We start from the raw sequence: 23,664 nt of genomic DNA, 5'->3' as shown, positions 1-23,664 counted from the left end.
CGACCCGGCAAGGGAGGAAACCGTGCTGCATATCCTGGTTGAATGTCCGGTCTTCGCCGCAAGAAGAACTGAAACAGAAACAAAAATAAATTTGTAAAAAGTACAATATTGTAAATTTCCTTTAAGTTTTAACAAATATATTAAGTTGATAAAAGGAAAGTAAGCAACGTCCCTGATCCAAATGTTAGGGGTGTGGGAGGGCGGCGCAGAGCCGCCATAAAAAAAAAAAAACTATGGCCTAGTCACCCCTTACTTAGGGTAGGCTCCGAGCCCCTCGGTGGGGACTTATAATGAGCTGGTGATGATGATGATGATGAATAACATTTTAGTGTGGGCGCACACCTTTGGCTATACTATATTTTCGATTGCTTGCATCCCATTCAACTGTTCAGTTGCACAACTAACAATCAAGTAGTGTGCGCACTTCTACATAAGCTTATAGGATTCAAAGTGCGACTAATTAGTTGTGCGATAGTTCGTTCAAAGGTATGCTCGCTCTTAAATCCTTTTGATTACTTAAACTATTAAAAGATCGCACTGGTAATCAAAATACATAATAGTTTAAGTATCACCCTCAGTGCTAGAGATGTAAGACAAGAATTGATATAGTTACTCTTATAAACAAGTGACAAAATTAATTGCAAATTGTAATGTAATTTAGGAAACTAAACTTATGCAACGATTTTTGCATAACCTGTAATTACACAAACCGAGTACAATCGAAAATTAACTGTTTGTGTTTCTCGTTTAATATTACCTCATAATGGCATATAAACCAACGTTAAACTATGTAACAAATTATGTCATTACAATGCAATTATTGTTTAAATCAAAAAAAAATTTCAAATCGATTATGAAAATTCAACCAATCATCGAAAGAAATTTTACTTCTTACGAACATTATATATGCGAAAGTTTGGATGGATGTTTATTAGAGTTTGAAGCCCAAATGGCACGGATCTCTAAAGATATTTGGCATAGATGTAGAGGATAGTCTGGAAGAACAGACAGGCTTGCTTTAGTTTTTTTAATTCTACGTGGATGACACATACAAAAATAACTTTATATTCTAATAGTAAGAATAGTTTAAATACTTAATTAAAATGCTATAAACGATATTTTAAAAACCAAACAAATGCACAAGCTTACTGAAGATTTATTAAAAAGACGTTACCTCGTTTTTCATCACTAATCGTACCTTGAAAGGTTAACAATGTTTTTGCGACCACTTAATCCTACTCAGAGAGATGGTTGCTTTATTCAATCGGAGGTGACTTCACGGAAATACTTATTGGTGGAGCAAATCCTACCGATAAGGGATTTTCGTATTAGCCTCAGAGTTCCGAGTCTCTGATTTGCGTTTTTACTATGAATTTTGATGTACTTTTTATCTTAAAAAGATTTCTTTCTTTTCAATTTGCTATATAACTTTTTATTTACACTTAGAAGCGTTTGTCACTGATTTTGTACATTTTATGCAGTGCAGGGTATAATAGGCTATTTTATAAGTGTACTACAGACCCTTATAAATATGTCACGTTTTCTGTCCATGTGAATGTCATCGGCAACAACATAACTTGAGAAAGTGGTAAAATTTCTAGAGTCGATTAAGGTTAAACAACCTTAATCGATTCTAGAAATTTAATCATCAACTACATCAATGTTTTTGTCAATATTTTCACTTGTTAAAATTAGTTTACAGTAAAGAAAAACATTTATTATACAGATAGAAATATTAAACCAACTACTCTAAAAGAATTGCTTTTCATGTTTAAATCATGTTCCATTCTATCTCTTTTTAATTCTGTGGCTTATAAATTCATACAAATGAGCGTTTCAATTTACTTTAAGACAAAATCTTACACTTATCGTAGAACGAGAATACATATTTATGTTTCGTATGCAATAAACCTGTTTCATTGATATAGAGAATTAAATGAACAAATGCACACAAGACAAGCTGATATTTTTAAAAAAATCATAATGCTAGGGTTGACAATAATGTAAGTATATAAAATATTAAAAAGAAACAAGTATATCGCTTATTAATATCACAGAGTTAACCCTTAGAATAACAGATAATAAATTAATAAATATTTTTCTCTACTGTAAGGAGGAATATTATTCATATGGTTTACGCAATAGAACAGCAAATAAAAGGCTGTAATTAAAAATTTATAGCGGAATGTTGCCATTGTACTATAATACTTTCAATTTTTTTCATTAACATACTATGGATAATAATTAAAATTAAACAATGCAATTGACAACCCTAAATTTAACAGTTCATATAGAAACAAGTTTGAAGCAAGAGAGCTTTCAATGTGAAGAAATTGTACGCTCCGGAAATCGCCGAGAGCTTAATCAAACTTATAAAATGTACTTATTATTTGCATAATGATGAACTTCAAAGAAATCGAAGTTTTTATTAGTCTAGACTCAATTTGAAAACACTTTTTTTATTATTTTACTGCGACATACTTTACATAACACACAATTATAACTGTATAATTTTACTAATATAATAAATGCGAAAGTTTAGATGGATGGATGTTTGTCAGTATTTGTAGCATAAACTGCTGAACGGATCTCGATGAAATTTGGCATAGATATAAAGTATAATCTGGGACACATAGGCTATTTTCTAAGCTTTTTTTTAATTCCCAACGGTCGAAAGCTAGTCGGAAATAAAAGCATTAAGTACTGGATAGAGTGTTGGAAATATTAAATTAATTTTTAATTAAAATAATACGGAACATGTAAGTTGAAAATTTATCAACAACTTCGAGACCGCACCGTAATTAGTAACAGCTGACACATTCGCCTTATTGGCAATCTATGGGAATCCCCGCTATATTAATATGCTAGATTAAATTTTATATAAAACCAAGATAAATTCGAAATTTTTATCAAACTTCATCGAAATCCGTTCAGCCGTTTAGGCTATAAATTCTAACAAACATCCATCCATCCATTACTAGCTTTCGCCCGACTTCGTCCGAGTGGGATTTAAAAAAACAAAAGTAAGTAGCCTAAATGTTCTTCCAGACTATCCTCTATATCTGTACCAAATTTAATCGAAATCCCTTCAGCCGTTTAGACTACAAACTCTAACAAACATCTATCCATCCATCTAAACTTTCGCATTAATAATATTAGTATGTTATGATAAGAAGAATGTTAAAAGAAACAATGGCAATAGGCCTTTAAATGTTCAGAAGTCATAAACTCTCAATATTTTACAATTAAAATGAAATAATAATAAATACATTTTTGCCATACTAACACCAAACGAAGAATATCCAAAATGTTTTAATTAAAAACTTAGGTCAAAACCTAGGATTATGACATCTTGATTAGTCTAGACGTGATAAGGAGATTTAGAAGTGCGGCACATGTCTGTGGTTTTAAAGTCTGTGGTAAAAGACTGTTCGTCTACAAATGGGGGGATATAAATTGAACCTGTTAACACTGCCCTAATGTTCCTATGTTTGAAGAGACACATAGGAATGGGACATCCCCTTTTGTCTCCTCTATCCATTAATGAACAGGCATCTATAATTGCGGATGTCTATGGATAGCGGTGGCAACGTTTTTTTGGCGAATTCAGTTGGTAGTAAGCTGTGATCTACATGTACCAATTCCAAGTTGCATTTTTTAATCGATGTTATTTTTTATTTTCCATACATCCATCTGTTCTGTATTATAAGCTTTTGCCCGCGACACTGTCCGACTGGAATTAAAAAACAAAAGTGAGTAACCTATGTGTTCTTCCAGACTATCCTCTACATCTGTACCAAATTTCATCGAAATTCGTGCAGTAGTTTAGGCTACAAACTCTAACAAATATCCATCCATACATCTAAACTTTCGCATTTTGTTGTCTTATGTATGCGACATTACAAATTACTTTTAAATAAAGTTCTTTCATACATCGCGTAATAGGTTTTTTCATTCGACATGGAAGTAATTTATCTAAATGTAAACGTTTTATGTTACGATTGCTTCCGAGCGCTGTATAATCGTGCGTTAAGTGTGTGCCTGAAATCGTTTTTTCAACAATTCCTCGCTTCACTGGATTCCCCCTATATTAATCTCTCGTGGACTGCGGCCGAATTGGATATAAATTCCTTTGAGATTCCCGTCCATTCTTGTATGTTATATTAACTAGCTTTTGATCGCGACTTATGTTTTAAATTTTATTGAGATCCTTTCAGCCGTTTTAGGATAGGATAAGTAAACTATAAATGTGTACACTTGGAAATTTTCAATATGGTTAGCGACTGATTTTGCTCTGGTTTTAATTTTCTTGTTAGTCTTTATATTTTAAATATTCGATAACTTTATTAATCTATTGGTTTTCCTCTATCCAAAGAAACAAATCAATATCGACAAGTGTAATTCATACCTTCCATAAGGACAACAATAACGCGTGGGCCCTTTGTTCTGGTTGGACAAGTGCTCCTTTTTAGTACACCGGCCACTCCGCTGAGTAATGCTTACGTTATCCAATTATTATAAAACACTCTTGTGGGCAAGTCGATTGTATTAAGTCTCGTAAGTTATCTGCCGAAAAAACATACAGAAGAATTGAGAAACATTTTGGAAGTCGATTAAAAACATACAAAGATGTAAATTGTAAATAAATGTTCTCAGTTTTTCTAAGGATAATGAGAAATAGTTGGTTGTTTTTGCACGAGGATTTTGTTAGGGGAAACCTACATATATCCACATTCATCTTACTATAAAATTACGAAGATATCTAACTAACATTATAAATGCGAAGTTTGGATGGATGTTTGCTAGAGTGTATAGCCTCAACTGCTGAACGGATCTCGTTGAAATTAGATATAGATGTAGAGATTAGTCTAAAAGAAGGCATAGGCTACTTACTTTTTTAATTCTACGCGGACGGAAGTCACAAGCAAAAGGTAGTTTAAGTCAAGTCAAAGAATAATTTTAGAAAAGTCTTAGTAGATGTTTTGTTTATAATAAAAATACTACGCCTTCTGTATTTATAAGACGCTAGTTTGTTTATTTAATAGTGTGAATACAGTAGACCTTTGTATACTGAGTATTGACGGAATGTCGCCGAACTTCAGACTACAAGAGCCTTTGTACCCGATGACTAATTGCATCCAAACACTCGTTTGAATGCTAATTAATAATGACTCGTACTTTGATCTGTAATAGAGTCTATTATTGTTTAACCACAATTAATACTGTATAGCTTTGGAAATATCCATCTATGAATTATCGTACTAATTGTTCCGATGTGATGGCAATTTATACCTCAATTAGTGATGTGAAAGTCCATTTGAAAGTATCGATAGTTTTACTGTTTATACTTTTACGGGGCAAAAATTCAGCTAATTGATATAGGACAGTTTTTAATAATTAAAAGACATAATTCAACAATTATATTGATTCATAATTTTCTGTCAAAGATTATGAAACTAAAAATATACCATAGGAACCGACGTCGGGTTGTAAATATTAATAAGAAACGTAGAAATGAACTGCAAGTTTTTCTGTTAATACAAAAAGTGTGGTGTGTCCGTGTTGCTGTACACATTGATTGAACGTAATTATGTTCGAAAATCGTGGTTTTGCTTCGAGTTACTAATTACGTCCAAGCCGTCATTCAGTGTCGGTAACTTGAAATGTATTAAATAGTGATGTGACATGAACTGCTTTTTATATCGATTCAAATTTCATAAACACGAGTATTATTTACCAATTTAGATTTTCACTGCAATTTTTTTAAGTCTCAGTTCTACATATTAACATTTTTTCTTTTTAACTCCAAATCTTAGTTAACAGTAAATTTATATCAATAAGATTATTACTTCGTCTCATCTGTTATCACCCACTAACTCCTTATTTTATTTCATTCTCTTTTCAATGAAAAGCTATTGTAAAAAACAAAATCTAATTAAACAATATATTTCTAGATATAATAATAGGGCAATACCACATTCCCAGTAACTTGCAGCTTGAATTAATAGCTTAAATGTTGAAATAGACAGCAACACTAGATAACATTCAGGCAATGAATTATTGTGGTATTCGCAAGCTGGTACAGCCCTGGTCCGGCTATGGCCTCGATAGCGGACTCTCATCGGACCGGGGTCAAGTAATGACTTACGGGTCCTGTTGTGTAGGGTCGCCATAAGTCTGAATTTTCACGGAATATTTAATGTTAAATGTGTTTTAAGTTGTCGGTCATTTTAAAATTAGTTAAATGTTCTAAAAAAACTGTGTTTACATACTACTTTTACAAATAACTTATACATTAACAAATAAATAATATTACAGTGATATACAAATACAAAAAACTGTTCCAAAATGTAAAGAATAAATATTTTTATGGTCACCCTAGTTCATTACAACGAATCCTGAAGTTAATCGGGGATTCCTTAACCCGTCTTAGCCCGAGTTTATCCGATTACCACACGAACAATAACGATCGTTTTAAGAATACACACGACTGGAATTTAATAATCATACTAATATTATAAATGTAAAAGTTTAGATGGATGGATGGATGTTTGTTAGAGTTTGTAGCCTTAACGGCTGAACGGATTTCAATGAAATTTTGGTATAGATGTAGAGGATAGTCTGAAAGAACACATAGGCTACTTAATTATTTTTTCAATTCTACGCGAACGGAGTCACAAGCGAACGCTAGTATGAAATAACAGATGTTTTATACAATTTTTCATCAGAGAAAACCAACTGTAACGTTAAATTATGAATGTAATTTTAACTTTCGAATCAGTTTTGTTAGAAACAAATACAAGCAAATTGTTAACTTAATAATGTCGGAACGGAACTCTGTAAATAACAAGATGAATCTTACAAACAATACAAAAGCGAAAGTATTAACAAACATGAATTTTTATATTACAAATCCAATTATATCATAAATAAGAAAGATTTGTATTTTTGCATGTATTCAGATTTTTTAAAAATAGCAATTAGAAAGGTAGTGTTTGTAAGTAACATAGGTTACAAATTTCATTATTATTTAATTTCACGCGAACGAAGTTGCGAGCAACAGCTAGTCAAATATAAATTTATTAAATTCAATGACTAACGTTTTATGCTCTAATGATGCTATTATAAATTACGTAACGCCTACACAAGTGTAGTTAGTAGAATTTCTTGTTAAATTATCTTGATTAGGAACACAATCTTTTCCGTATAGAAAGTTTTTTATTTTATTTAAATAAACGCATTGGATAGAGATCTTTCCCATGGGGATCGCAACATATAATTATACAATAATTCAAATGTTTGTGTAAGAAATTACAGCAATCGCGGTGAAAGTGGGGTACATAAAAGACAATTCCGAAAGCCCGATTCATGTAGGGAGTGAGATCTTCTATTGTTCCCAGTAAATTAAGTAAAACTGCAAGATTCGCGTTCCGCCTTCTCGCACATCCGTTGTCGTTCCTGCGTCGAAATCTGACAAACAATAAAATGTAACAATGTTTACTATGCTTTAAAATACCTTAGTAAGTTTTTGTACAGAAAGCGGTACAATGTCCGTATATTATACAGCGGTGCATTTTCATGTATATACAATTACTAACTTCAATCTTTGGGAAGACAAAAATATATTTTTTTACGTTGGTAATTTCGGAAAGCGATTGAGAAGTAATAGATAATATATGACATGGCAACCTTTATTATGAAGTATACATAAATGATCACAGATAAATTACCTTTCTAACGGTGAAAGAATTTTTAAAATCGGCCCAGTTTTTGAGTTATTTCAATAGATACAAAAATATAAATCTTTTCTCTTTGTATAATAATATTAGTATAGATACCTAAAGTTTTATTGGATTAACTGTTAATTTATTTTGCTCAATTTCTACTTCTTTAAACTAATAAAATGGAATATTTGTTATACGATGTTTTCTGATGTAACAGCATTCCTATTGTCGCACTTGATGTGTTTTAAAAAGGTACACGAAAGAGGCGGCGCTTTCAGCTCGTAAAGATAAATAAATGTCTATGAAAGTATATATCTTTTAAGAATTATGTTTGAATAGAATACATTTCATAGGTTTCATAGCTAGAAATCCTTTAAATGCAGGTAGAAATAGCCGTCAAAGAATAAAGCTCGCATTTATAGCGTACCGTAAATCATGTACTAACTATACCTTCTAACAAAAAAATAAAAATAAACGAATACGTATTCAAGTCAATCAATCGTATCATATAATATAATCGATTAAAGGTATTATTCGTACATCTTGATTAAAGAAAACTATTATTCTTGTTACATTTCCGCGGTACAAAACATCAACACTATTCTATCGTCTCGGTACCCGATTTGGACGGTGAAAGTGTTAGCGGGAAAATGCTAAGCGCAACGCACTCGCATTTAAACTGTTCTTTGTACTTAATGAATTATGCTAGTTTCACACTGGGATATAACAATCAGGTAGAGCAGTAGGGATTGCGGTACGCACACTGATGCAAGTCATAATCATTTAACAGGTGTGCGTTTTTACAATAGTAGCACTATCCTGTTTTATTTTGCCTTCGTGTGAAAGTATTATTACACACGCGTCCTTCGGCAATACACGTGTTTCCTCACATTCATAACTAGCCAATTAAATACAACTTTAAATATGCTTTAGAATATTTTAAAGAGAGAACCTTATTTCAAGCTCTCCTTGTCTTATTGTAATTTGGTACAGATATAAAACCAAGTCTGGAGTAACATGGGATACGATTCATCCCAAAATGTCAGATTCCCGAGAGATACGTAGTCTTTTGTTGTGCAATTTTTAGTTCGTGTTATTTCTAATACCGCGCGTAAGAAATCGCGGGCAACACTATAAAATAAGTATTAAAAATCAGTAAAGTACAGTTTGACAAAATGTATAGCTAAAAATTAAAACTGTACTAAATGGTACACTGTACCGAATAATTAGTGCACGTAATGTGCCGTGCGTTCATACCGCGTCATTCCGTCTCTGATCACAGACCGTACACTTTCATTGTATTAACAAGCCCGTTACGTTCAACTTAACTGAGAACAAAAGTAAAAGCTCTATTTTATTAACATTCCTGATAAGTGTAAGTTAATGATTTAATTACTTAGTTACATACTACATTCCATTCACAATCGCGTTTTAAAATTTTTAGAACGGTAATAGTACATTTTTCAAGTTTCGTACAAGTAGTACAACTTGATACATATATGTGAACTTATTTACGACATTTCTTATTGAAACACCTGCCCGAGGTAAATCATATAGCTTTGATTTACTGATAGACACGCAGTTTTTTAGATTCATATAAATCTTATTACTAAATAATTTAAGTTTATAAATGTGTGCCAGTATTAACACAAATATAAATTTCTAGTAAACTTTGAAATTAAAAAAAAATGCTTTAATAAAATAAGATAAATCATGTAAGTAAATATGGACAAAATTAAATTCTCTTTTATTGGCAAAATTAAGATTAAATCTTCAATTAAAAAAAAAACCTATAATATTTTACTCTATGGTTAAAATATGATTTAGTTATGAACAATAGCTTATAATATCAAGGGCATCTCTGTGTTGATTGCAAAACATTTAAATGCTTTTATAATTGGAGTTGCACAAGAACTGGCACTGCGTTGCATTGATCATACAGGTTCGTCAAAGTTCATTCCTCGGTCATCATTCATTTACTACAATCCTACAATGCGAGAGTTGTTTTATCGATATGTCCGATGATATATCGATACCATCGGATACTAATACTACTATAATTCAAAGATATTTCTTTGTACCAACTGTTTTATCAAAAATAATGTAAAGTTACGTGTTTTTGTAAAAATAAATGTGTAAATAAGAGATAGTGAGTAATTTTAAACATTTGCATTCGTAGGTATCTCCAAATCGACGATCCCTCTTGGGATTCTGGCACTACAGAATACATTTTTTTTTAATTATTGCAGCACTCTGATAATGTTAACCATATTATTCTATTAATTAATTAATGAAACCGCTAAGCTAACAAATACTATAATAAATCGATATCAAAATATATCGATAACTTAACAATACTAGTAACGCAAGGCCGTTGACTGACGCGGGAGCCGTAGTTTTTTTCCTTCGCTATGTTGGCAACAATATCTATCCGCCATGTTGTCGGCACTGACGCGGCTAACTTCAGTTCGCTTTAGTTGTCTGTGGCATGCGCGAACGTTATACTGATGTTTTGAAAGCTTATGTTTACGTTTAAACTATAAAACTAAATAAATAGATAAATATCAATGGAAGGAACTATTTTAATCCGTGTTTTTAGTTCGTGTCGTTTTATTTGTCGTAATAAAATTGTTTTAAGTATAAAATGTGAAGGCGTTAGTTAATAAAAGTGCGGTTATGTTGACAGTTGAAAAGTGATTTGTTATGTAGAAATTGTGTTTGAGTGTAGATTTAAGTTTATTAAAGTGTAATGGAGTATTTTAAGTTACGACGAAAAACGGTCTAATTATACTTTGTAAGTGAATTTCGTTATTATTTAAGTTTCTTAAAGAGAATTATGATAAACGCAAAGGAATTACATTTAGTATTCCAACACTGGTTTATATCAGCATTTACGTTTTAATTACATTAATAGCGGTCACAATTATGACTAGAATCATTAAATATTAGGACAGGTAAATATAATTGAACTCAATCTTGTTTAATTAATTAGTCATAGACAAAGCGATTCAAATAACAAATCATTACTTCGAACCGTGCTTGAATGGACAAAATTAAATGATTACTGAACGATAAACATATAAACATGTTTTTATAAATTAGGTGATTTAAAAAATGTGTATTTAGCTTTATAATTGTTAATGTTTCGTTCTAATAGAGAAAGGAATTCAAGGTCGTTTATGTGAAGGCTGTTCACCTAATTTTATATGAAAAGGAATGCAAGTGTAAATAAAAATTAGCCTTGTATTTGCATATTTATCATTTTACATACGACATACTTGCTTCCGCCTGTTCATGGTCTTAGTTATCTCACGAAATCAAATACTCGCGTCTCTTGTTTTTCATTCGAGCCCTATTCAATACGTACAGTGGTTGTAAATAATATTTATACTGACAGACAAGCTTCGCAAAACTTTTCAGAGCTTTAACTTGTTATAATTATAAATATAACGTAAAACTTGCGTATTTAAGTTTGTTTCCGGTAATGTGAACTCTACCCAAAGACTACGTTGACAAATAAATTGTTGTGTTGAAAAGAGACGACAGAACATTACTCAATATCACTAACGGCCGAATATTGAAACGAATCTCGAATGTTTTGGTTTTTTAGCGCCGTTTACAATCTGATAGACGTAGAAATGTAAGTTTGGAATTGAAGCGTATCTTTAACAATTAAGACGGTGTTATATATTTAAGTGTTGTTTCAGTATTTGGCTTTTAGTATAAAAGTTAAACTAATAATGCAAACAAAAGTAATTACAGTTTTTTGCTAATAAAAAAGTTTAATAGTAAATGTTTAAATCTCATCCGAATTACAAATGCACGGACTGTACTCCAGCGTTATAAAAACTTGTACAACTGGGGACAAAAAAAGGGTCAGGCACCTGCTTCCTGTCGCTATGTTCGGACCTTTAAGCATATAACAATCATATTACGTATAAAACATTCATAAGGGAAAGGTGTTATTCGTTGTCTTAGAATAATTACGATAACTTTAGGTCGAGACTACGTCGGCGTGGATTTAAAAAAAACAAAAGTTAATAGCCTATATGTTCTTCCAGATTTTTTTCTACATCTACGCCAAATTTCATCATGATCCGTTCAGTCGTTTAGGCTACAAACTAACAAACATCCATCCAGATATTCATCTAAACTTTCGCATTTATTTTGTTAGTAATATAGCTGTACGTTTTGTGAATAATAGAGTAACATTTTTCATACTAAGTATAGCCGTCTTCATTAACCATGAGTTACGATGGTATCTTACTAATATTATAAATGCGAAAGCTTAGATGGATGGATTGATGTTTGTTAGAGTTTGTAGCCCAAACGGTTGAACAGATCTGGATGAAATTTGGCATAGATAAAAAGGAGAGTTTGGAAGAACAAATAGGCTACTTCCTTTGTTTCTTTTTTAATTGTACACGGACGTAATCGCAGGCTAAAGCTAGTGTATATTTCAATATAGGACTTAACGGTAGTTATGTATGTTTACGGTACTTCAACTAATCAGTATGATAGGAAACTGCGTTTAAAGTATGATATCTTGTCCCGATATTTACGACCATGTTCTATGCTCTATAAATACATCAAGCCATATAAAGGTTGCAATTAACTACCATACGTGTGAATTTGTGATAATTTTATACGTTGACTAGTAATCAATTATATGTTAAATGTATTTATGTACAAATATACTCCTGTTAGTATCAATGGCCGTTCGCGGTTAATATTTTTTTACAATATAAGGTGGCAAACGAGCAAGCGGCCAAATGAATCCACCGAAATGGAAAGCGACCGCTACCCATAAACATCCGCAATTGTAGATGCGTTGCCTCCCCTTAATTGACGCAGGAGACGCACATAAAGAGGAAATTTCCCCTGCCTATGCGTATATAGAGTCTATTTTCAACAAATTCTTTCTTGGTCTTGAAGAAGATCGAAAACTTGGCATAATTCGATACCTTTGCTAAATGGTTTCCAAGAACGTCGCTTAGTGTGGTTTAAATATTAAAAGCGAGCGTGACAAGTAATAGTTTTATCACAAACTGTGAATTTATCTTAAACTTTACCTACAATAAAAACGGTTGAATACTTAGATTTTTTCACCAAATGGCAATCACAAAGAAAATAACAGAATTTTTCTATGTTGGAGAAATAAAGCGAATTTCAATTTCGCCAGTGGACCGGGACAGGAAAGTGAATTCGTGAAATTCCACAAAATCCGATTTGAAAGTAGGAACATCCTACAATAGACGTCCCCTTTACTGCGACCGGTCCGAATACTTTGACGTCCCTCGGATTTAAAATTTAAAAAGTATACGTAAAGTAAGAAAACAAAAGAGACCAATATTCAGTTTTTACTTATTGGATGAATTTATAATCAAACTAGCTTTCGCCCGCGACTCCGTCCGCGTGAAATTATAAACAAAAGTGAATAGCCTATGTGATCTTTCAGACTATCCTCTACATCTGTACCAAGTTTCACCGAAATCCGTTCAGCCGTTTAGGCTACAAACTCTAACAAACATCCACCCATCCATCCATCCATCCAAACTTTCACATTTATAACATTATTATGATAAATAAGATAAGTAAATATATATATAGGAAACTACAGTCAAAACATCGCATTTTATACTTAACTAGCTGTTCCCGTGGGACTTCATCCGCATAAAATTATGAAAAATTAATTATATTGTTTACATGTGTCAAATTATCAATTGCAAATGTCAAAATGACATGATGACAAACTATGGCAACCTTGCTTCCTTGATGTTAGCAGCAACTTATGGTCTCTTTCCCACATTAGGGTTTTTACCCAAAATATTTACCCCCTAAGTTTAATGGCGTTAAAATATATAGCCTAAAGCGTGACGCGAGTGTAGGGATTTTTTCTGTAATTTTGACATCTTAGGCAACAAAGAAGTGTGTGTTTACGCTTTATTGTAATAGTATAGATAATGAGGCACAAAGTAAAAAGTGTTTCTTATCTTAACTTAATAATTTGTTATAGTGTCGTAATATTACATGCATATATTACTCCTTTACAATTCTATGTATTGTTAAAATAGGCTAATTAGTTTCCGTTTGTCACATATTGCGTATATTAACGATAACAATTCTCACAAAGTAGGTTAATTATTACATTTAAATTAAATAAGACATTGTCCGTATTTTGCAAGAAAAATTGTAATATTCAACGTACGGTAACTGTTACGTAGAGAATCGCATTGTAATGTGAAAATGCACATTTACTCTGTTGTACACGCAGTATACTCTTAAACAATTCACGTTGACCTCACAGCAACACTTAAACTGTGTATAATTAAACTACACCTATAATGATCGAGGTAAGCTTTGATCAAAGCGAGTTACTGAGACAGCCGCGCGTAAACACAAATTGCTGTGTAAATCACCAACCAACATTGTCCATGCGATTGCGAAACAGAACCCAGTACGCTACTAAACCAGTGCACGAAATTACTATTTAAAATGCCTCCTTTGCGTTTATCATTGTTCTACGTCACGATACAAATCACAGAGACGGTGACATGTACGATCTTTAAACACACGTATCAGAATACGTATCTTATCAAATATTAAGATTGTGCGAATGGGAACAGTCGATCTGAGGACCGCGGTTGCAACAGGACAGTTGTCGGGCCTCGTCGGTACAGCTGACAGTTGTCGAATTGTTGTAAACTACAAACAGCATTCGACCGACCGACGCCGCTTCGAGTGAACGTCGGAAACATCGACTCACGTAACTATAGTTGTAGTGAATAGCGTGCGCGTAGTCGAACAGTGACGTGCCATGCCCACGGCCCGCGCTTCCCCCCTCGCAGGGCTATGGAGATGCTCCTCGATAAGCTCAAGAGAGAACAAGGAGGCTTGCGAAGGACCCGATCCGTCCGCGCTTCCCTACGATTGATAGGCAACCGCTGGCGGTCCGCTAAGGACGGTGAACAAACGGAAGATATCGAAAATAAGCGAGACCTCATATTCTCGAAGAACATTTGGTGTGACGGCGACAATACCATCGCTTACACTGGTGTCGAGGGTACTTACAGATCGAAGACACCGATAATGGCGAAAAGAAAGCCGGAAGTGGCCAAACAGAGGCGAAAGAGCGGCAACATAGATCTCACGCTGAAGCCGCAGCAGCATAGGAAAGTGGAAAAGGCGAAATTCAGTGACATATTTTTAAATAAAAAACAAAAAAGTGTTTCGGCGAAGGAATTACTGCCCCCGCAGAAGGTGCCGCCGAAAGCCGCGGCGATACTGCATATACATTCTCCGATCAAGGATAAAGCGAAAAAGAAATTGAAGATCGTTGGTAAATCTGAGTCTGCGAAGTCGATGACTGAGGCGAGTGTGCCGCCGCGCACGAGGAGAGGATCTGAGAGTGAATTAAGTGTTACCCAGAGTCACGGCTGCGTTAACCACGCGTTCGTGTACAGCACGCCGCCTAAGGAAAGGAAGCTCGCACTAACGCCTTACTCGCCTTCTTATCTCAGTACGTATTTACATTAAGCTCATAAAACTTTATAGTTATTGCATGTTTATTAAGTTTCGATACTTGAAGATTTTTACAAAGGAAAATTACACATATATCTGTACTGTGTACGGTTTATTTTGTTTAGTGTTAAATATTAAATCACACTTTTTTCCTCAATATAGTTCATACATATTTTTCTACTTCACATTTTGTATAACACAATACTAAACGCGGTAAATTTAATTTATTCCCTTATTAGTTTTATTATTATTTTAAGGATAAACGGATGAGGGAAAATGTATGCAAAAGTAATGAACAATGCTTACAATCAATGTATACATTTTGAAAGAAGCCAAATCAACGATTTATGGCGGTACAAATAAAAATTCCCAAAACCTGCCTAATCCCATGAGATTAAAAGCTTTCATCTTTCCCATCAGTGACTACTCATAGTATCCTATTATTAGTCTTAGGGACACCTATTGTCTAATAACAATCCAACGTGTAAAATATGTGATGGAAATATCGGATTGTGTTACCTTATCTCACAGTGACGTCATTTTTAAGCTATCTGAGCGTCTATCAGCCAGTTGTAGGGCAGGCCCTAGGTTTATTAGTTTTTTTTTATATTTAAGATATTAGTAGATTTTTGTTAATTTGCTTTAACCATCCCTACTAAGGTCTAGGCTTGTGCTAGGATATGGTTCACGACAATAGTCGAATGGCGGGATTCGAACCCTCGACCTCAAGATCGATGGTCCGTACCCCAAACCTTTAGGCTATTGGCGCTTAATAATGAAGATGCGAAGTTTTTTAAAGAATGTTGTTCCCATGATATTTCGATTCGAAAGCGGTTTAACATTTCTTACCTTCGAATATAAAGCATAGACAATGCCCAATCTGGTTTACAATTACATCCAGGTATTGTGTTCTCGGAACGGCCACGACGCCAAAGCATCCTACACTTTAATTACACGAATCCAGTTACTAATAATCCGTCAGTTGTATTCTGGCTCTTATTACGAAAGATCCAAGTTAATTTGGTCGTCTGTTATTTGATAATGATCCAAACGCCTTTTACAGAATTTTTGGCTATCATAATACGCTTAAAGCTATCAGTGAATAATATTTATTTAGAAATAAAGGCTAAGAATTATCAAAGAAAATGAGTTCTTTAGGCGTTCTGTCATCGACAAAAGGTCAGTAAATTTATGAAGGAAATGAAATATAAATATTTTTCAATTAAACTTCTTTACTCGTTATGTGTTCAGTTTAGTATAATTTTACTATGGGCAATGTGGACTAAACAAGTGACCAAGAAGTAACTCTGAGTATTTAATTTGTTTTTATGCGTTGGTATAGTTTAGTATAAAATAGTCACTTCCTTGCGCACGCATGTCGCGTGTATAATCCGCACTTCATATCGAGTCGATGTCGGAACGTGATGAAGTGGATGTCATTCGCCTCCACGCTAGACAAGTGAAAGGGATTATGTTTACACTGCCGAAACATGTACAACAACATGTTTTTTTCAAAGAGGAGGGAAAACTGTTCAGTCATGGGGTTTTAAATGCTTTTGATTATAACAAACTAATTACTAATGTCCAGTTTCCGAGATACATTAACCATTCGTTGGGTTCTTTTTATATCATAAGGTGGCAAACAAGCAACCAACCATTTGAATTCGCCAAAATGGCGAAGCGTCCGTTGCCCATAGACATTCGCAATAGCGGATACGTTGCCTCCCCTTAATCGACGGAGCAGGGGACGCACATAAAGAGGATGTTTCTCCTTCCCATGCGTCTCCTCAATCGTCAAATCCACGTTCGATTCCCATCCTTTTATAATAAAAATGGTATGAAGGAAAAGAGATTAAAGTTGGGCCCCCGGCGCCAAAGTTAGTGTTTTTGGTTCGATAAATTTTTTTACTCCTTTTAAATTTAGTTTAACACTAATGAATTACTAGGTATTGATAAAATTAGTTGAAACTTCAGCAATCTATCATAATTCTAACGAAAAAGAACTGCTATTATGACACCTGGTCAATCAGTTGGAGGTAATGGCCATTACCCTCCTATCAGGCGGGCAAAACAATCATTTACTTTATAATCTGTTCAATAATGTATTTTTACGTAATGTAAAACCTTGTTGACTAAAACAAAAAAGCTCGTTACTTGAAAATTATGTCTCGCAAATCCTCGGTACATACTTATTTGGTGAATTTTCATATTTATCAGCAATTGTTTCTTTATCGATGGATAAAAAACCGAACCTTAACTTAAAAGTTGAAACATTGAACGAAAGAGTAATGTTTTTCCGAGTCAAGAAATATTCGATACTTGCACAGCTTTCTGAATCAAGTTTTTGATATAAGAGCGGGCGCACACCTTTGATTAAACTAATATTGATCGATTATCAATTGTTTCGCAGCCCATTCAACTTTTTAGTTGTACAACTAGAAATCGAGTAGTGCCACCTCCATATAAACTCATAGGAATCCAAATGCGACTAAACAGTTGTGCGATAGTTTAGTCAAAAGTGTGCGCGCTCTAAAGATATTAACTAGGCAGAGTAAGATATGCATTTGATTCAATTGATCTTCTATTTATTGCTTCTTTCTGGTTTGTTTTTTAGTTAGTTAGTACATTTGCCCGCGACCCCGACCGACTAGTTGGAAAAACCAAAAGTTAGTAGACTATGTGTCCTTTTGTTAACATAATTAAACCAGCGCTTGACCACGACTCCACCTAAGCTAAGTGAAGACGCGGCCGAATGATAGAGCGCGCTAGCTCAATAAGTGCCAAGACTATCCTTCTTCCAGACTATCCTCTACCTCTATGCCAAATTTCATCGAGATCCGTTCAGCCGTTTAGGCTACAAACTCTCACACACATCCATCCATCTAAACTTTCGCATTTATAATGTTAGTAATATTATCTCTGAAACACTATTGCATTTTTCCATATTCGATAACGTCATTAAGTTAGGTATCTACCATTATCAAAGTATAATAATTAACGTACTCGTTTTAGTTTAACTTCGTGACCAATCAAGTGGTTCACAAATTATACACGCACCATTGAGTTCTATGTAACAGGATGTCGAAAGTTTAATACTATTCTGCTTTATTTAACACTTGCGAAACTAGGCGTTAACTGTTAACCTTAAATTTCGTCGTATGTTTATACGTATGTTCTAATCTACACTTCTATATATACTATTATAATAAAGCGTAAACACACACTTCTTTGTTGCCAAAGATGTCAGCAATTACAGCATATTTTTGAATAATCCTTTTTTAAATAAAAAGCCCTACACTTACGTCACGCTTTAGGCTATATATTTTCATGCCATTAAACTTAGGCGGTAAATATTTTGGATAAAAACTACACCTAATGTGGGAAAGGGACCATAAACTACAAGCTGCCAATATCAAGGAAGCAAGGTTGTCATTTATGAATTTGAATTTTGACATTTGACAAATATAAACAATAAAATAAAGAGATTATAATTTCATGCGGATGAAGCCGCACGGGAACAGCTAGCTCTAATGTTCCAACTACAATCGTAGTTTTTAATTTTCACTGGCAGATATCAAAGTAGTTATCCTTGACCTGTTAAAGGTAAAATATCGATTGTTAATATTCCATGAATGAATCCATATTAATCGAAACAAGACTAAGATTCTGGTTAACGGAAATCTTGCTTTAAAAGCTTTGTTAGTTTTTTATTGATACAAAAAAAAAAACTGATATATTCCTCGATTAGAGTTCTGTGGTTTGTATGGTGAATTCTATTAACTTTTTTCGTTGTCTCTCGAGGAGTGAACAGTTGACAAGGTAGGGTTACGCGGCCTCTAGTGCCTTCTGTCCAAGTTAGTTAGTTTAAAGTCCCTGAGTGAAATTTCTCATCTTAATTGAAGGGATCATTGAAAACTTTGAGCAGTTCGAAAGATATAAATAAACAATGCGTAAGTTGTGTTAAATTATATCGCTCTTACATCAATGCTCAGGTGCGGTAAGAAGTTGAGAACAATCGTATTCTGGTGTAGAAATGCGAGCATTTCACCGTCCGTGGGAACAATGCTAACAAAAGAGTAAATCTGCGACAAACACGCTAGTAAGCCTATTTTTTACCAAACTTGCGAAATTAAAGAGATTAGACTTGTAGGAAGTAAAAAATATTTGAATTTAATTGAAGTATTTCTCTCAAAAACTGTACGTAATGCAAGCAAGTAAGTAGGGACATAAAAATACATCTAGACAGTCAGACAAATATAAAAATACTAGCTTTTGCATGGGTCTTCGCCTGCGTGAAATAAAAATAAAAAACATAGCCATTGTTACTAACGGATAACGTGCCTTTTAAAAGGTAAAAGAATTATTGAAATCGGCCCAATAATTTTTGAGTTGATTCAATACTTACAAAAATCCAAATCTTTCCTCTTTATAATAATAGTATAAGTATAAATACAGTATCTTAGTTCTACAAAATACCCGAAAATGTTTAAACAATGAATAAGATTGCATCAAATAATCACTATGTATAAATATTGACAAAACATGGAATGATAATAAATAAGATTAATTTGTTTAACGAATGATATCATTCTAAAGTATTGAAATAAATAAATACTAACATTCCTTGAGTTCCTTCAAAAATGTACATAATATACAGTACATGGTGCATAAAATTTGAACAATAAGTACAGTTAGCTTCAATATTTATAGATTTACATAACATTAAAAACTTGTAAAACCATCGGTTTAAATTATGAATGCACGAATCCGTTGACATACTTCCGATATATTCGCACTATTGACGAATACGTGCTTTAGGGTGGGTTGCACCATATCGCCGGTTACCGTTAAAGTTAAAATTATTTGTAATGGTAATATTTGGAATAACCTTAAAATTTACTAAGGATGAGTTACATTAACTAACTATAAACCTTAACCAGCACATTCCCGATGGTTACGTCTACGGATGTTCATGATATTCGCTACACCAATTTTGCGCTGGTCAAAATGACGTCATATTTGACACTAATCATAACCGCCCGATTTTGGGCGGTTATAGTTAGCGTTACGGTTAGTGTCAGTTCGTTAGTGTCAACTGTCACAAGCTCTTATCTTCAAAAGCACAAATAATGGAAAAAGTAATGGAAAAAGAAGATATCTACTATTATCCTATACGTAATCCAGAAGAATAAAGTCTTGCGTGCTCGGAAATAATGGATTTCCAAGATGGAACTCGAAATTTGGCCAAACATTCAGTTTGGACAAATTTCGAGTGTCTAAGGCCATAGCAACAGCGCTTGTCCCTTTTCTCTTATTTAAAAAAATGTCCTCCATAAAAGGTCAATTTATAATATGCATTGAGAGGACAATTTATAATATGGAAAATAAATAAGATGCATTTATATTTGTATAATTTTATTGCTTCATTTTTGCTACTTATTTGAGTAGTAAAGTAAATACAGTTTCAATAATGGCCCAAACTAGTTTATTTTCACAAGAGTTTGCCATTTTCTCCATCTTCGTAGGCAAAGAGTTTATGTCACTATAAAATACCATGCGTATAATACATAAACATAATCGGCGAAACATGAATTTCCAAACATTATAATTTACGTAAATGTCATTCTTGACACCAACTTGACACTTTAGTGACATTCAGGTTTAAATGTTTCCATTGTAAAAACGAAAAACACATAAAACCTCTATGAGAATATGTTTTTGCACTTGTAACCCTATTAACTATAACTATAACTTTTACGATAACCGGCTATTTGATGCAACTCACCCTTAATATTTCAAATCAAAGACAAACATCGTGGTTTAAAAATCTTCGCCAATGGTACAATGAAAGTACGCGTTCATATTTAGAGATGTGTCCAAACTTCAAGTTGCTGTAATGATTGCCAACTTTCGTTAAGAGACGGCACCATAACAAGAAACCGAAGACCGAAGATAAGATTTTGTAAATATACACATATTTTTGCAGCTGACTGTACATTGTCATCCTAATCGAATTTATCTTTACTTTGTAGATATAAGAATGTATATGAGAGGATGAATATTTTCATAATAATTACAACCCACGCATGTTAATTACTGTGTTGGCTACATTTTTACCTTTTATGATCTACATTGTGTACTTTTGTATAATAAAATAGATTTTTTAATATAGGTAAGACAATTGTTTAAAAATACTGACTGCAAAAATTTTTTGATCGCTTTTTTCAATTAGCTTTTGTGAATTTACAGAAAAAAAAATTATCTTGCAAAGCAATTAACCTATTGTTAGATTCCTACGGCATATGCGAAATGAACGAGACTTTGTAATTGAAAATATCTTAATTCTATTTACCATGAGTTATTTTAATTGTATTCCAGTTATGTTAAGATAATTTTAATTTTGATTAACGCAACTTGACACCATTCAGATACGAATCTTTGTATAATTTTCGCATAATTGTTTTCTATAATTATAAAATTTTAGTGTCTACACTTTTTGCTGACAAAGGTCACACGATCTTATATAACTGCGTTAAACAATCGCCAGTGTGGGATGGGCTTATATATTTCGTATTGAATTATTTACAGGGTGTTTAATTTACGATATAGAAACTAGACAATGACCTTCTTAGCATCCCTTGTCAGTAATTTGGCAGTGATTTGGTACTCGCTTTTCCCTCATTACGTGTCCCGGTTTAGTCCTTCGCTTTTATCTTGGCCCGACGTTTTTGTACCTAAGTTTTTGTTTATCAATTTATCCGGATCCGCTGAGTCTGCGTCTCTAAGGGATAATTCGGTTGACGAAATGATTTATTTATCGTTTAATAAAAGTGTCTCGAATACCAATTCAATAAAGATTACGAGTTGGAAAAACAATGTCAATAAATAATCGTGGTTCATGTACTGTTAATTACTCAGTACAGTATTCGACTTACATGTCATAGACTAAATGCTGTCTTGGAATTAAAAAAACAATGAACTTGTACTCCAGTTAGACCTCCACTTTCCCAAACCGCGAGATGTTAAACGATGACGTCACAGATTGAGATAGGCATATACAATGCCGGCGCGGAGAGCTCCGAAACCGTGCGACCTCCTCAGTTGCAACAATGATACTGCAATGGAGTGACATGGTGGATTTCTTTACTTGCGGTCAGTTCCAAATTCAGGTTTTTACTTTTTTGTGTTCATTATAAGCGGCCAGTACGATATTCAAACTGTTTTTAATTATTAACTGCCAGTTGTGTCCGTGTGTTTCTTAATACAGATTAAAATTACAAACGTCAGAAAACCGTCAAAGTTTCTATTTCTCAGCCGTGATCATTCCAAGTTCCAACTAAGCAGTGAGTTATGGTGGTAACTTCCGATAGTAGTCGGACTAGATGACCAATTTAGGTTGAGCCGTGTTCCGCGCGGCCTCGTTCGCCTCTCGACTTCCGCCGCGTGTGTCAGGCGAGCACATCACTATTGCTTTCAGTGTTTTTGCCGTAAGTACGTGCGTTAAGTAACGATCCACGCGATGTAAACGCACGCAGTCACGAGTCCTGGAAACAATATCGTGCTGTACCTAACAATGGAAACCTTTCACCTACAGTTTACTGGGAATTGATAGCTAACAATAGATATGTTTTATTCATGGATTAATAAATGATGTTTATAGAGAGAATTGGCGACAAATTTATCCCAGACGTGTTCAGTTTCTCACAGCTCGTAGCTAATTGTCACTTTATACAAATTTCCTTTAATATCACTGGCTTTAATATTTTAAGTTCTATGTGTGTAATATTTCTGTTATTAAAAATAAAAAAGAATTTTCCTCGGCTGAAAGTCAACTCCAGATACTGCTGTATTTAAAGTCTGCAACTTTTTATATTAGTAGTAGCTGTTCCCGTGCAATTTCATCAGGATAAAATTATTTTATTGTTTACATTTGTCAAATAATCAATATCAAATGTCAAAATGACACGACATGACAAACCTTAGCAATCTTTCTTTCTTGATGTTGGCAGCAACTTATGGTCTCTTTCCCACATTAGGGTTTTTATCCAAAATATTTACCCCCAAGTTTAATGGCGTGATATATAGCCTAAAGCGTGACGTAAGTGCAGGGCTTTTTATTAAAGAAAAAATTATTCAAAAATATGTTGTAATTGCTAAGATCTTAGGCAACAAAGTAGTGTTTACGCTTTATTATAACAGTATAGTTAAATTAATATTGATTAAATTCTACGAGTGTCGACTGTTTATAGATGAAGCAATCATTATCACAATTTATGTTTCCGACACATGCATTAGTCTTGTATGTATTCCGTGTGGACAGTTCACCTTGTGTAATGCAAGCCTAACGCCTGCTGCCAAATAAGGCTATTGATATTCGAGGTTAGGATCGAACCTTGTCGTCATTTTTGACAATTCAAAA

The 23,664-nt window shown here is 33.6% G+C and overlaps 1 protein-coding gene across 7 annotated transcripts in view; it reads left to right on the top strand.

The window, feature by feature from the left end:
- LOC106107217 (ankyrin repeat and fibronectin type-III domain-containing protein 1) overlaps positions 1-23,664 on the top strand; it is a 51,052-nt gene that overhangs the window by 6,264 nt on the left and 21,124 nt on the right. For 2 of the 7 annotated variants that reach the window (XM_013287979.1, XM_013287975.1), the window contains exons 1-2: positions 10,194-10,518; positions 14,269-15,243. The exons of 2 other annotated variants lie outside the window; for them this stretch is intronic. In XM_013287979.1, the coding sequence (XP_013143433.1) occupies positions 14,577-15,243 (667 nt within the window). In that variant the 5' untranslated portion in view covers positions 10,194-10,518; positions 14,269-14,576. Of the gene's footprint in view, positions 1-10,193; positions 10,519-10,553; positions 10,679-13,882; positions 15,244-22,337; positions 22,398-23,664 lie in introns of those variants that run through there. 3 more of the 7 variants (XM_013287978.1, XM_013287976.1, XM_013287981.1) reach the window with 3 other exon arrangements.

This window comes from Papilio polytes, unplaced genomic scaffold, assembly GCF_000836215.1.
Source record: "Papilio polytes unplaced genomic scaffold, Ppol_1.0 DF822067.1, whole genome shotgun sequence".
Classification (NCBI taxonomy): Eukaryota; Metazoa; Arthropoda; class Insecta; order Lepidoptera; family Papilionidae; genus Papilio; species Papilio polytes.
Note: the sequence above shows the minus strand (reverse complement) of the source record. Positions and strands in the feature narration are given on the sequence as shown.